General features: G+C 44.6%; 1 protein-coding gene across 1 annotated transcript; it reads right to left on the bottom strand.

The window, feature by feature from the left end:
* Positions 1 to 1806: 1806 nt before the first annotated feature.
* Positions 1807 to 11830, bottom strand: LOC129676528 (leukocyte immunoglobulin-like receptor subfamily B member 3). The gene is made up of 9 exons (XM_055606914.1): positions 11776 to 11830; positions 11578 to 11613; positions 11114 to 11401; positions 10681 to 10986; positions 10095 to 10379; positions 9665 to 9970; positions 9141 to 9437; positions 8595 to 8897; positions 1807 to 1965 (listed from the first exon to the last, which is right to left on the bottom strand). Exons 1-9 carry the CDS (start codon positions 11807 to 11809, stop codon positions 1835 to 1837), a joined length of 1986 nt encoding a protein of 661 aa, XP_055462889.1. The 5' UTR covers positions 11810 to 11830; the 3' UTR covers positions 1807 to 1834.
* Positions 11831 to 14336: the final 2506 nt, after the last annotated feature.

Here is a 14336-nt window from a genome sequence, read left to right as displayed (position 1 = left end):
CCTAGGCCCCCTACAAAGATATACCTGATGGACAGCATAGGCCTCTTGTGTGACCTCTAGTAAGGGAAGTGGGGACTAAATCAGACAAGGACTCTGTTGCCAGCTTTTTGTTCACTTTGCCCTGGCTGGACTGTGTTACCAGGCCACAGAGGAAGAGGACATGTTCAGTCCTGATAAGACTTGATGAGCTGGGGTGCATGGGAAAGGAGCTCACTTTTCTGAGGAAAAGGGGGGATGAGGAGGGGGAGGTAGGGAAAGAGGATGGGACTGTGTGGGGAGGAGAGATGAGGCTTCAGCCAGTGCGTAAAGTGAATAAAGCATAAAAAAATTGTAAGGCTGTTCCTGAAGAGCAATTAATCTTTGACGTTATAGTCATGAGACTGATAAATATTCTATGTTAATAATGTGAAAAACTTTGACTAATTGTAAGTTCTTCAAACCACTTTCTGATGTCAGCTTTGATAATTTATTATAGAGTAAAAAAACACTTCATGAAAAATAGAATTTACCTAGTTATGTAAATTCCATTCAGCATTCAAAATTATGTTATCGATGGTGGTAATAAGGTTAAAATTAAAAATACATAATTGAGAAAGTGGTTTTGATGAAGAGTTACCTTTGTCAGAGACCCAAACTCTTCATCATGAACACATTCACAGTAAATTAGGAACAGATAATCTCATGAGTCAGAATAATATCCTGTACCAGAAGATGGAACTTAGCATTATACTGAATGCTGAGAAAGCAGAACTTTTGCATTAAATACTGAAGAAGGCAACAGATTTACCTCTCTTGACATGTTCCAGCCTGGTACTTGAAGACTTAGTCAATATAAAACAGAAGCTAAGTAAAAGAACACTTCCAGTGTTGGTAAAAATAAAACAGAGAAATGCCACTCTAATTGTTTGAAGACAACATGATTGTCTATGTGGAAATTCTGAATCATTGCATAATAATGCATGCTAGAAAGATGATTTTAAATGATTAATCTGCATGCCAATTTCTTTTGCCTATTTGAGAAACAGACAGCAGAAAATGAAGGGAAACACACCAATTTCAAGTATCACCTCCTGCCCATGATGTTACCCATATTACCTCTCACACATGATGCTATGCTGCTTTTTTTGAAAATCTGTTTTAGAGGTTATATTAAGTGGTCAAGGACCGTTACAAATCAAGGATTTGTGTTAAAAGAAATCAGTTTCAAACACCTAGTCACACTGTTTTGCCAGATAGTTCTTATTACACCAGTGTGGCAACATGGCCTCATATTTCAAGAGAAAGTGCGTGAAGAACATATATTGGTGACTGAAGGGTTGGAGGGTCATGGGGAGAGATTTGGGACAGTATAGGCAGAGCGACCTTTCATTCTTGGCTCTGACTTTACTTATCATTTTTGTTATTGAGCCAACTTCTTTGTTTCTAGTCCAACAGACAGAGGCTCCAGCCCAGGGAATGTGGCAGTTAATAAAATGGAAAAAGACACAAGAGAGAGAGAAAAAGAAAAATGTGCACAAATGAGGACACGCACCAGGCAGATGGGAGAGCAAATTCCCCCACTTTATAGATTCAGAAGAGAGATGGTTTAGGTAGGAAAAGCCCACAGGGGGAGAAGGACAGCAATTCATTTTCTGAGGAAGGATCTTATTACAACACTCACACCTTTATCTGCACACAAAACACATCTTCTCCCTGGACGTTCTTTCTCAAGTGTTCCTCAACATAAATAAGAACTGTATTTTTTTTTCTTTTACACAGAAAGCTTTGGATCATCAGATTTATTTCCCAAACTTTTCAGCCTTGAAAGATGCAATTCTTGCTCCTCAGAATATTTTCAAGCTGCATGGTGGGTCCAACTCTGGCTGTCCCAAGCTTCAAAGACCAGAATTCCAAGGACTATGAGGACAATGACAGCAAGTCCTATCCTGATGAAATTCCCCGTTGTGTGATCCTGGTTCTCTGAGTCTGTGGATTTAGACAAAGAAATTACAGAGGTTAGGAATGGTAAAAATTTCCTCATGATAACTAAATGGCCACCCAGAGTCCCTGCCCTCCCTGGACACAACTTTGTTCCTCTGTATCTATTGTTAGGATTTTTTGAAATCTCTATATTTGGGGCTGGAGAGATGACTCAGAGGTTAAGAGCCCTGGCTGTTCTACCAAAGGTCCTGAGTTCAATTCCCAGCAACTACATGGTGGCTCAAAACCATCTCTATTGACAAGGAAATTAAAGACTTCCTAGAATTCAATGAAAATGAAGGCACAACATACCCAAATTTATGGGACACATTGAAAGCAGTGATCAGAGAAAAATTTATAGCACTAAGTGCCTGCAAGAAGAAATTCGTAACATCACATACAAACAACTTAATGGCCCAAGTGAAAGCCCCAGAAAAAAAAGAAGCACATACACCCAAAAGGAGCAGACGCTTGGAAATAATCAAACTCAGGGCTGAAATCAATCAATTAGAACAAATAAAACTATTCAAAGAATCAATGAAACAAAAAGATCGTTCTTTGAGAAAATCAACAAGATAGACAAAACCTTAGCCAAGCTAACTAAAAAGCAGAGAGAAACTATCCAAATCAGCAAAATCAGAAATGAAAAGGGGGACATGACTACAGACAATGAGGAAATTCAAACAATCATTAGGTCATACTACAAAAGCCTATATGCCACAAAATTTGAAAACCTAAGTGAAATGGACAATTTTCTTGATAGATTCCATCTTCCAACATTAAGTCAAGATCAGGTAGAAAGACTGAATAGCCCTATATCCCCCAAGGAAATTGAAGCAGTCATTCACAGTCTCCCCTCCAAAAAAATCCCTGGGCAAGATGGTTTCAGTGCGGAATTCTACCAGACCTTTAAAGAAGTGCTAACACCAATTCTCCTCAAACTATTCCACAAAATAGAAACAGAAGATACATTACCAAACTCATTCTATGATGCGACAGTCACCCTGATACCTAAACCACAGAAAGACCCAGCAAAAAAACAGAACTTCAGACCTATCTCTCCTATGAACACTGACGCAAAAATACTCAATAAAATACTTGCAAACCGAATCCAAGAGCACATCAAAGATATCATCCACCATGACCAAGTAGGCTTCATGCCAGGCATGCAAGGGTGGTTCAACATACGGAAATCCATCAATGTAATCCACCACATAAACAAACTGAAGGAGAAAAACCACATGATCATCTCCTTAGATGCTGAAAAAGCATTTGATAAAGTCCAACACCCATTCATGTTTAAAGACTTGGAGAGATCAGGGATACAAGACACATATCTAAACATAGTAAAGGCAATATACAGCAAGCCTATAGCCAACATCAAACTCAATGGAGAGAAACTTAAATCAATCCCACTGAAATCAGGGACAAGACAAGGCTGCCCACCCTGTCCATACGTCTTCAACATAGTACTTGAAGTCTTAGCCAGAGCAATAAGACAACTAAAGGAGATCAAGGGGATACAAATTGGAAAGGAAGAGGTCAAAGTGTTACTATTCGCAGACGATATGATAGTATATATGAGCGACCCCAAAAATTCAACCAGAGAACTCCTCCAGCTGATAAACACCTTCAGCAAAGTGGCAGGATACAACATCAACTCAAAAAAATCAGAAGCCCTTCTGTATACCAAAGACAAAAGGGACAAGAAAGCAATTAGGGAAACAACACCCTTCACAATAGCCACTAATAACATAAAGTACCTTGGGGTGACACTAACCAAGCAAGTGAAAGACCTGTTTGAGAAAAACTTCAAGTCTCTGAAGATAGAAATTGAAGAAGATATCAGAAAATGGAAAGATCTCCCGTGCTCATGGATTGGTAAGATTAACATTGTGAAAATGGCCATCCTGCCAAAAGCAATCTACAGATTCAACGCAATTCCCATCAAAATACCAACTCACTTCTTTACAGACCTTGAAAAAATGATTCTCAGCTTCATATGGAGAAACAAAAAAACCCAGAATCTCCAAAACAATCCTGTACAACAACAGATCATCTGGAGGTATCTCCATCCCCGATCTCAAGCTGTACTACAGAGCTATAGTAATAAAAACTGCATGGTATTGGCATAAAAACAGAAAGGAGGATCAATGGAACCAAATAGAAGACCCAGAAATAAACCCACACACCTATGAATACTCGATTTTTGACAAAGAAGCCAAAACCATTCAATGGAAAAAAGACATCATCTTCAACAAATGGTGCTGGTCCAACTGGATGTCTACATGCAGAAAAATGAAAATAGATCCATATTTATCACCCTGCACAAAACTAAAGTCCAAGTGGATCAAAGACCTCAACATAAAACCAGATACTCTAAATCTGTTAGAAGAAATAGTGGGGAACAGCCTAGAACTCATTGGCACAGGAGACACCTACCTGAACAGAACACCAATAGCACAGGCTCTAAGAGCAACAATCAATAAATGGGACCTCATGAAACTAAAAATCTTCTGTAAAGCAAAGGACACTGTCATCAAAACAAAACGACTGTCTACAGATTGGGAAAGAATCTTCACCAACCCTTTATCTGACAGAGGACTAATATCCAGTATATACAAAGAACTAAAGAAACTGAAAAACAGCAAAGCAAGTAATCCAATTAAAAAATGGGGAACAGAGCTAAACATAGAATTCTTGACAGAGGAATATCGAATGGCAGAGAAACACTTAAAGAAATGCTCAACCTCATTAGCCATCAGCAAATCAAAACGATCCTGAGATTTCACCTCACACCCATCAGAATGGCCAAGATCAAAAACTCAAGTGAGAACACATGCTGGAGAGGTTGTGGAGAAAGGGGAACCCTCCTCTACTGCTGGTGGGAATGTAAACCGGTACAACCACTTTGGAAATCTGTCTGGAGCTTTCTCAGACAATTAGGAATAGTGCTTCCTCAAGACCCAGCTATACCACTGCTAGGTATATACCCAAACTTTGCTCAAGTACACAAAAGATATACTTGCTCAACCATGTTTATAGCAGCTTTATTTGTAATAGCCTGAACCTGGAAAAAACCCAGATGTCCATCAACGGAGGAATGGATACAGAAATTGTGGTATTTTTACACAATGGAATACTACTCAGCAATCAAAAAGGAGGAAATCATGAAATTTGCAGGCAAATGGTGGGATCTAGAAAAGATCATTCAGAGTGAAATATCCCAGAAGGAGAAAGACAAACACGGTATATACTCAATTATATAGACCTATAAGATATGATAAACATAATGAAATCTATACACCTAAAAAAGTTAATCAAGAGAGCAGACATGAGGTAAGATGATCAATCCTCATTTAGAAAGACAGATGGGATGTGCATTGAACGTGTGACAGGAGTCTACTGAGGGCATATGAAAGACTCTAACTAGCAGTGTTTTCAAAGCAGATACAAAGACTCTTGACCAAACCTTCGGCAGAGTACAGGGAATCATATGAAAGAAGGGGAGTTAGTATGATGGGGAAAGGATAGGAGCTCCACAAGGACCAAATATATCTGGGCACAGGATCTTTTCTGAGACTGACATTCAACCAAGGACCATGTATGGATATAATCTAGAACCTCTGCTCAGATGTAGCCTGTGGCATCTCAGCAACCAATTGGTTTCCCATAGTGAGGGGAACAAGGACTATTTCTAACAGGAACTCAATGACTGGCTCTTTGACCTCCCCATCCCCCAAGGGAAGAGCAGTCCTGTTAGGCCACAGAGGAGGGCTTTGCAGCCAGTCCTGAAGATACCTGATAAAACAGGATCGGATGAATGAGGAGGAGGTCCACCCCATCAGTGGACTTGGAAAGGGGCACAGTGAAGATGAGGAAGGGAGGGTGGGATTGGGAAGGAACGAGGGAGCGGGATACAGCTGGGATACAGAGTTAATAAAATGTAACTGAGAAGAAAAAAATAAAATAAAAAAAGAAAATATAATTTAACTGGAAAATTATGCCAAACTTATTTCTGGAACACATGAACACTGTAAATCTGCAGGAAGAGATGGAAATGTTGCATTTACAGGCAAAGGAATGACAAAGATGGGCAGGAAATCTCAGAAAGTATGAGTGAAGCTTAGAATCAATTCTATCTGAGAGTTCTTAAAAAGAATCACCCCCACCACAGCCTCCGGAGCTCTGAAGTATAACATTCTGTGATTTAAGACAGCAGTCCGTGGTGCTTTCTAGCAAAATAACACAATTGCATACTATTCATTCCTATTCATATTCAGAGGAATTGAATGCAAACTTGTATTAGGGGCGCTAGTGTTGTGAAATAAAGTGTCACAATTTAACAGCTTCAAAAAAAAAAAAAAAAAAAAAAAGAGCAATGGCTGTTTTACCAAAGGTCCTGAGTTCAATTCACAGCAACCACATGGTGGCTCAAAACCATCTCTAGTGAGATCTAGTGCCCTCTTCTGGTGAACAGGAGTACATGTAAGCAAAACACTATATTCATAATAAATACATAAAAATCTAAAAAAAAAAAAATTAGAAATCTCTGTATTCAACTGTCTTGGGTTTGGCCATGTTCTACGATGGGCTGATGGCCTCAGCTGATTCTGAGAAGAGAAGGGATGAGTAGGATGTCTACATGCCTAGGAGACCTGAGTGTTTCTTCTGAGATTCCCTTTATCATCTATTGTAAGTGCCCATCCTCTCCTGATCTTAACAGATTCTACAGGGCCACTGTGCTAAAGCAAAAGCCAGTGACTTACCAGTAGAAACAGCAAAGTCACAGTACAATCAGTTGATCAGACCTTCTGGCAGTGGTCCTGGACACACTGCACTAGGCAGCCACCAGACCATTCTGAGTGTGGCATCTCAGGTGAGCTCATCAGAGGCTGTGCAGACTCACATATTCAGTCTGTTGTTTTGATGAGTGCCTCCTTCGTCACACACAGCCCCTCTATCTCTCCTTTGATCTGAGCATTTCCCTGGTGTGTGTGTGTGTGTGTGTGTGTGTGTGTGTGTGTGTGTGTGAAACAGAAATGAGAGTAGATAACAAGCCAGTGGGCTTTCACCTAATAGTTCCCCTAATAACATGGCTATCTCGCAGTAAGCACATTCTGAAGACTGATGTATTCTGTCATCTTACCAAATAATAGTTATTGAGAAGACTGGACCGACTACTGTAGTGTGAGAAGAGAGTGGTGCAGGTTTCCCGTCTCTTTAGAAGACTCAAGGGTCAGTGGTAGAGTGTCCCTGGAGGCCCTATCCCCAAACCTTGTTCAGATGGGTACATCAAGGGCAGGTGAAAGACATTCTTAGCTTAACCCTGGCAGTTCCATTTCTTCTATTTTTCCCTGAAGGGCAAGGTTACACACTGCACAAAGCAATAGGTTTTGACTGAGACCATTGGGTTTTATTTTGATTACTGTGATCATTGTTATGTTGAAGTTCTCATGGAGAATTCTGTCAAATAGGGTTGGGCTATGGATTTGGATCTGGTTTGAACATAAAGAGAGCACAGTAGGCTTTGTAATTATTGCGGCATGGCTACCTCCTCCTGTGGAGACACAGTGGGCCATGACTGCACTGAGAGAATGTGACAGGGATCCTGTAAATGCTGGTAAGTGGAGGGTGGTGGGAGGAGGTTGGAACTGGAGACCGCTTTCTGCTTAGTATCTTGTGTGTGTTTGTGGACTCCCCAAGACACTCCTCCAGACTACCTGAAAGCTCTGGAAACCATTAGGAGGGAGTGCAGTGAGCATTTCTAGAAGGATTCATGGTGCCTCCACCATCATGTGGAAGAGGATCCTTCTGACTGACACTCTGTAGCAAAATGGAGAATGCTGACACCCCCCTTCATCTCAGAAAGTCTGTATCAACTTGCTTGGGACCATGAGCTTCACAGGGTCACCAGCACACACTAACTGTCATAGAGAGGAGGGGACTGTGAAACTTGTAGGTGACCCCAGGTGTGCAGGTCAAAGAACTCTGGAAGAACACTAGAATTATGCCCCATGACTAGATGGATGGAGTCTGAAGGGCCTACTTTGCCATGTGTCCACCGCTATCACATGTCACCACACTGTGGGAAAGACCCCATGCAGAATCAAGTTCCGGAGCCCCCCTGTGTCAGGAGAGGTCACAGCCATCACCAGCACAGAAAAAATTAGACATGTGTGTCAGGCTTCTGCCTTATGACCCAAAGAAATAGAAGCCCAGAAAGGGAAGGTTTGTGCAAGTCAGGATCTCCTGGAGCAGCTGTATCAAGCCCATAACTAGTTCTTTAAATCTGGGCCCCACCTGCCAGCAGAGTCTCTAATGTCTCTCTAGGGCCTGACTCCATGCAGGTGGCACATTTGTTCTCAGGGCCACTGGGGTAAGACAACAGGTGAATCTCTTGGTTCCTTGCAATTCTCCTCACCCACTTGTCCCACCTTTCAGGCTGAGTTTAAATTTCCCTGTCTGGATGCAACCTTTTCTAGCTCAACCTCTAAGCACCAGCTTCTTGAGTTTCTGTTGGGATCACTGTCTGTGTCCCACATTCACAATCTGAAGTGACAGAGAAATGAAGAGTTGGTGAGGTAAGAGCTGCCAGGCAGCCTTGGGATGAAGCATACTTAGGATCACCCTACCTGAGACTGTGAGCTCCACAGGGGCACTGGCCTCTGACAACAGGTAGGGAGCTGAGTCTTGAGAACCATAGCACCTGTAGGTTCCTGTGTCGGTGTAGGTCACAGCAGTCATGGAGAATTCTGCATGCCACTGGTATTCTTGGGACTTTGATTTGAGTCTCATAGGTGGGTGGGCTGATCCCTCCTTGGACAGAATGAAAGTGTCCACACTGTACATTGACTGACACAGCAGGATCACGTTCTCTCCTGAGAGCACTGTGGAGTTGGGCTTCACTGAGAGGGAAGGAGTGACATGGAGATACCCTATGGAGAAGAGGGATGATGAGAGGCTGCCTTCCTTGTTCTGAGATGAACCCTCACCTGGGTCTGCTCTGAGGACCTGGAACTATGTCTCTTTCTCTGACTGAGCTCCTCTCCTGCTCCCCTGTCTCTGCACCTGTTCCTGCCTAAAATCCCTGTTCCTCATCCCAACCATGAGCTCCTAGGCTGCCTCATGAGAGCCTGAGAAGAGGCCAGGTACCTGACTGAATCTACTCAGTTTCTCACCTGTGATTAGGATGTCCAGGGGGTCACTCGAGGCTGACCACTCAGAGGAGAGGTTGTGTGCACCATAGCATCTGTACTGGCCTCCCATGTCACGACTCACATAGTCTCGTGTGAAGTTGGCCAAGAATAGGCCAGCCTGAGTCCGCTGGCTACAGTGCTGGGTGAGGTCAGCTTCCCCCACCTTGTACAGAGCAAATCTGTCATAGCTGATGTCAGAGGAACACTGCAGCTTGAGGCTCCTTCCAGGGTGCAGGATATAGCCTTGCTGAGTCAGCAGAGAGGGCTTCTTGGACAGGCCTGGAGGGAAGGTGACAGGCTAGAGACCGTGGAGTTGGCTGTTTACCAGGCACCCGTGCCCTCACATCCTGCCCTGCTCATGGCCCTGCTTATTCCCAGGCCTGGGGTCTGGTTCAGAAACCAGCTCTCCATTTACTCAATCTCTACCTGCAGCTCCCCAGAGGGGCAAGCCTGGGGCAAAGGGCTTCGGGTCTCAAAACTGATTGGTGAGGAAGGTGCTGACTCACCTGAGATGTGTATTTCCAGGGGTTCACTGGGCTCTGACCACAACTGTGGGGTGTCCTTGTAGTAACCATAACATCGGAATGTCCCTGTGTGGTTTGGGGTCATGTGTTCCATAGAGAAGAGGGCTTGGTACTGTGAGGTCCAGGGTATATGCTGTGTGTCCAGAGAGCTGGGGAGCTGCTGATCTTCCCTGGTGAGAATGAACTTGTCGTATCTATTCCATGAGGCACACTGGAGAGTCATGTTCCCTCCTGAGGTCACCACAGGGCTGGGCCGGGCTGACAGGCTGGGTTTATTATAGTGGATTCCTAGGAGAGAAGGAGGCAGACTCAAGTGGGCTCACACAGCCACCACATTCTCCAGGGTTACTCTGTGGGAAGAGAATACTCCTGAGAGCAGCGAGTGAGGCTGAGACTCTGACTGTCCCCTCACCTGTCACCACCAGTTCCAGGGTGTCACTGCGCTCTGACCAGCCAGCCTTGCTGTAACAGTAACAGCGATATTGCCCTGCATGTTCCCGTCTCACAGAAGGGATGGAGAACTTGGCCTTGCTCCCAGGTTCCTCTGGGTTCTGTGTGTCCTGGGGTTCTTGGCTCCCGACTTTATGAAGAACATATATTTCTGCCCCCAGAGTACCCTGACACCAGATGGTCAAGGAAGTCCCGGGAGCCATCACAGAGCCTGGCTCAGCCTTGATGATGGGTTTGTGGAGGTTCCCTGCAAAGAAGTAGGAGAGAAGGAGGTGTGTCTGTGTGAAAGTGGCAGGAGCAGGTCACAGCTGGAGATGGCACTTGGGCTGATCCAGAGTATCAGAAAGCCCTGAGAAGACTCATCTCTCCAGCCATCCTGGGTTTCACTCTCATTTTCTGTGCTGGAATCTATGTCTTGGGTTCCACTGTCTTCCATGCTCTGTGCCAATGATCTAAAGAGCCCTAGGTCCTTACATACATCACACTCCAGGTCTCCCTGAGCACCTGTCATTTCACCATCATTCTATGGAAATGCTGTGGCTGCTCACCTGAGACCAGGAGCTCCAGGGCTTCACTAGGATCTGACCACAGCTGTGGTCTGTAGTTGTCATATCTGTAGCATCTGAATATCCACCTCTGGCTGGAGTTCACCGGCCCCACAGGGAACAGGGCTTGGTAATTCTGAATAGAGTGGTTGTACTGTGAGTCCCGCCTCCATGAGAGCTTCTGTGGTCCTTGCTTAATCAGAATAAACCTGCCATATGGCTGCTCGGAGACACACTGGAGGGTGACATTCCCTCCTGAAGTCACCTCAGGGCTGGGCTGGGCTGACAGGCTGGGTTTCGTGAATGCTCCTAGAAGAGAAGAGGAATCAGTTACATGTGTCAGGTCTCATTATCATCCAGGCCTGTGAGGTGATGGGGGACCACTGAGAGCAGACTGACTTCCTAACCAAGAAGCCTGAGGATGGTTTCCTCTCACCTGTCACCACCAGCTCCAAGGTGTTGCTGGGTTCTGACCGTTCATAATAGGTAACATAATAGTAACAGCGATATCTCCCTGCATGGTTCTCGTTAATGTATGATATGCGGAATTCAGCCTTCTTCCCAGACTCCAGTAGAAATTGTGTGGCCCGGGTATATGAATGTCCATCTTTATAGAGACTGTATTTTGTGACTCCCGTGGTTCCCTCACACAGGAAGGTCACCTCAGTGTACTTGGAGACCACAGAGTCTGGCTGTACTCTGAGGACAGGCTTAGGGAGTTTCCCTGCAAGAAAATGAGCAATTAGAACCCAGGGCATCCTTCCTCAGATTGCAGTCCTTAACACCACGACCCTCCAGCCACCTCCAGGACCAGCACATGTGGATTTTCCCATCCCCACTGCCCAGGCATGGCTCTGGGATATGAAGAGAAGAGCAAGTCAGGACAGCGCAGACACTCACCTGCCAGCACTGGGGTCCTGAGGTCAAGGGTCAGTCCTGGAAGAGAGTTTCCTGTGAGAGGTTTGTCCCTGAAGCTTGAGGAGATCCTCCCCTCTGCTGAACCTCCTGAGACCCTGGGGTTTCCTGATGGGTGAGTGCTCAGCTCCAGGCCAGGGTCATGTCTAGACCACAGTATCCCTCCCCGTCTTCACATCTCACCCAGACAGAGCAGGACTGTGAAGGTGAAGGTCATGGCATCTCCTCCCAGAGGCTGCAACTGTGCTTGAGAGCAGAGCTACAGAGCCTGTCAGGAGTGACAGGAAACAGAGGGTGTGGCCCTTGGAGGCAGGGCACTGCTCATGACATGGTTGTACTTCAGCAGCCCCACAGGAAGGGGAACTGCTATCCTCAGCACCAGCTGACTTCCCCATTGCTGTGACTAGGCCAGGCTGTAGAACCTCTGCTCTGCCGTCATTTTCCACACAGATGACGTTTCCACAACCCCATCACAGTCTGCCTCACCTGTCCTCACCACACTCAGGGCCATGTTGCAGCAGACATGTATGTATATTTCAAACAACAATATTAATTTACATGTGGTTTTGCTTTGTTCATTGTCACATTTTTTTGTGTGTGAAATAGTTCCTTTTCAACCTTTCTAAATATTTCTGAGGAGCATCTAGCTGTGCATATCTGCAAGGAACGAAGCTTATAATCTTCTCCTCGTAGTCTCAAGTGATGGGTTAAAGTGTGCACCACCTTTTCTGTTTGTTTGTTTTCTGATGTGTGTACTTTCCATAGAACTTTAAATTATATTCGTTAATTCATCTATTCATTTTTTTTAGTGTTTGTGTGTATTTACATACATACATGCATGTGTGTCAAAGGACAAGAATGGAGGTCAGAGGACAATCTCAGTAATCAGTTTTCCTTGCATAATGTTTCCTGTCCATCAGATTTGGTTTCTTTTTTTCTAAATTTCTTTTTTTTAAAAACATTTTAATTTATTGATTATTTATTTTTTTAACTTTATTTTATGTGCATTAGTGTGAAGGTGCCAGATCCCTTGGAAAGGGCATTACAGACAGTTGTGAGCTGCCATATGGTTGTTGGGAATTGAACCTGAGTCCTTTGGAAGAGCAGACAATGCTCTTAACCACTGAGCCATCTCTCCAGCCCCAGACTCAGGTCTTGAAGTTGCCAGCAGGCACCAAAACACTCAGCCATCTCACTATCTTAACACACATCAGCATCATTTCTCAAGTCCTTCCACTTCAGTCAATTTTTGTTTTTGGTCCCAGCTGTCCTGGGCCAAACAGGGCCCCAGGCTTATTTGAGTTTCTGGGGCCCAGGTTGTTGGTGTGGCCGCCATTCTTCTTTCAGTCCATCACACAGTGGAGCTGGCACGGGCGGCATTGTGGGCAGCACCGTATCCTCTCCTTGCAGCTGTAAACCAGGAGAAGCCAGCACAGAAGTGGCCTAGTGATGCAACCACACAGGCGCAGCCCAGGTGCAGGGTGGACTCTCTCTGCATGTTGGCGTCAGTCAGGGTTCAGTCTCCCTCCGTCTGCTGCTGGCCAGTATCAGCAGCTGGTGGTGCTTTGGTGAGATGACTTCTTGGTCCTGGATCATGGCCTTGGCATCCTTAGTGGTGTCAGTGAATTCAACCTCGAGGATGGTGGACTTGCCCCTCCGTGTCTTTCCGAAGATTTACACACTGGTGTTTTCACGGTGCCACAGTTCCAGTAGGAGAGCTCAGCATAATGATTTTATTAACTTTTGTTTCTGTTGTTAGGGATTGATGGCGCAGCCTCCAGTACTCTGGGCACATTCTCTACCTGTTAGCTACACTCCAGTTTTATCCTCTAAATTTGAATGTTTGGCCTGCTAATTATTTTCCTTTGTTATCTCTTTTCTTATGCTTAGAGGTGTAATTATTTTTGTTGTTGTTTTTGAGTCAGGCTTTGTCGATGAAGTCGTGGTTGTCCTGGACCTGGTTATGTAGACCAGTCTAAGCTGGATCTCACAGAGGTCCTGCCGCCTCTGCTTCCCAAGTGCTGGAACTAGAGGTGTGGGCTACCACATCCAGCAAGTCTTGGAAAATTTCATACCTGTATATACTGTGTTTTCTGAGTCTTCCTCCACCCTCCTTTCCTTTTCCCTCAGCCTTTTGCTGGGTCTCCTCTTTACTAACCTGAGTTTCTGGTTGATTCTTTCCCCAACCTGCAGGTTGTCGAAAATGTGCTGTTGAATTTCATGCATTTGCGGAAGTTCCCATTTTCCCTTTCATTTATTGAATATGAGTGTCATTCCACTGTGGCTGAGTGGATTCTTGATGTGAGCTCTTCTTCCTAATGCAGAGACCTGCTCTGTGACCCTCCGTGACCTGTCCTGTGAGAGAGTCTCGTTGGGCACTCTGGGTTGGTAGGCTCTTGCATATTTAGCGCATTTGGTCTCAAGTGTTGCTCCTGTTGGCGGCTGCCTTACTGATGCTTTGTCTAATGTTAAAGTTGCAGTAGTGGTCGGTACTATCTCTGCCTCTTCCCTAATGTCTGCTGGTACATGATTTTATGTGGGTGTTTATGTCTTAACTATTTAATTTTAGATTTATTTATTTTGCAGTGATGTGTAGTTTGCCTGCCTGTGTACATGTCCACCATGTGTATGTCTTGTGCTTGTGGTATTCAGAAGAGAACACTGGATACCCCGGGACTGGAGTTACCAGTGTTTGTGAACCACAATATGGGTGCTGGATCCTGATGTTGGATCCTCTGCAGGAG

The sequence above is a fragment of the Psammomys obesus genome, unplaced genomic scaffold (assembly GCF_907164565.1).
Source record: "Psammomys obesus unplaced genomic scaffold, mPsaObe1.curated_primary_1811, whole genome shotgun sequence".
Classification (NCBI taxonomy): domain Eukaryota; kingdom Metazoa; phylum Chordata; class Mammalia; order Rodentia; family Muridae; genus Psammomys; species Psammomys obesus.
The sequence above is the reverse complement of the archived record's forward strand: the minus strand, read 5'-3'. Positions and strand labels throughout refer to the sequence as shown.

Coding starts and splice junctions, on each gene's coding strand:
- LOC129676528 (XM_055606914.1), bottom strand. CDS start 11,809: ATGACCTTCACCTTCACAGTCCTGCTCTGTCTGG. Junction 11,402..11,577: donor CAGGACCCCAGTGCTGGCAG/GTGAGTGTCTGC, acceptor ATTTTCTTGCAG/GGAAACTCCCTAAGCCTGTC. Junction 9,438..9,664: donor CCTGGAAATACACATCTCAG/GTGAGTCAGCAC, acceptor CCTTCCCTCCAG/GCCTGTCCAAGAAGCCCTCT.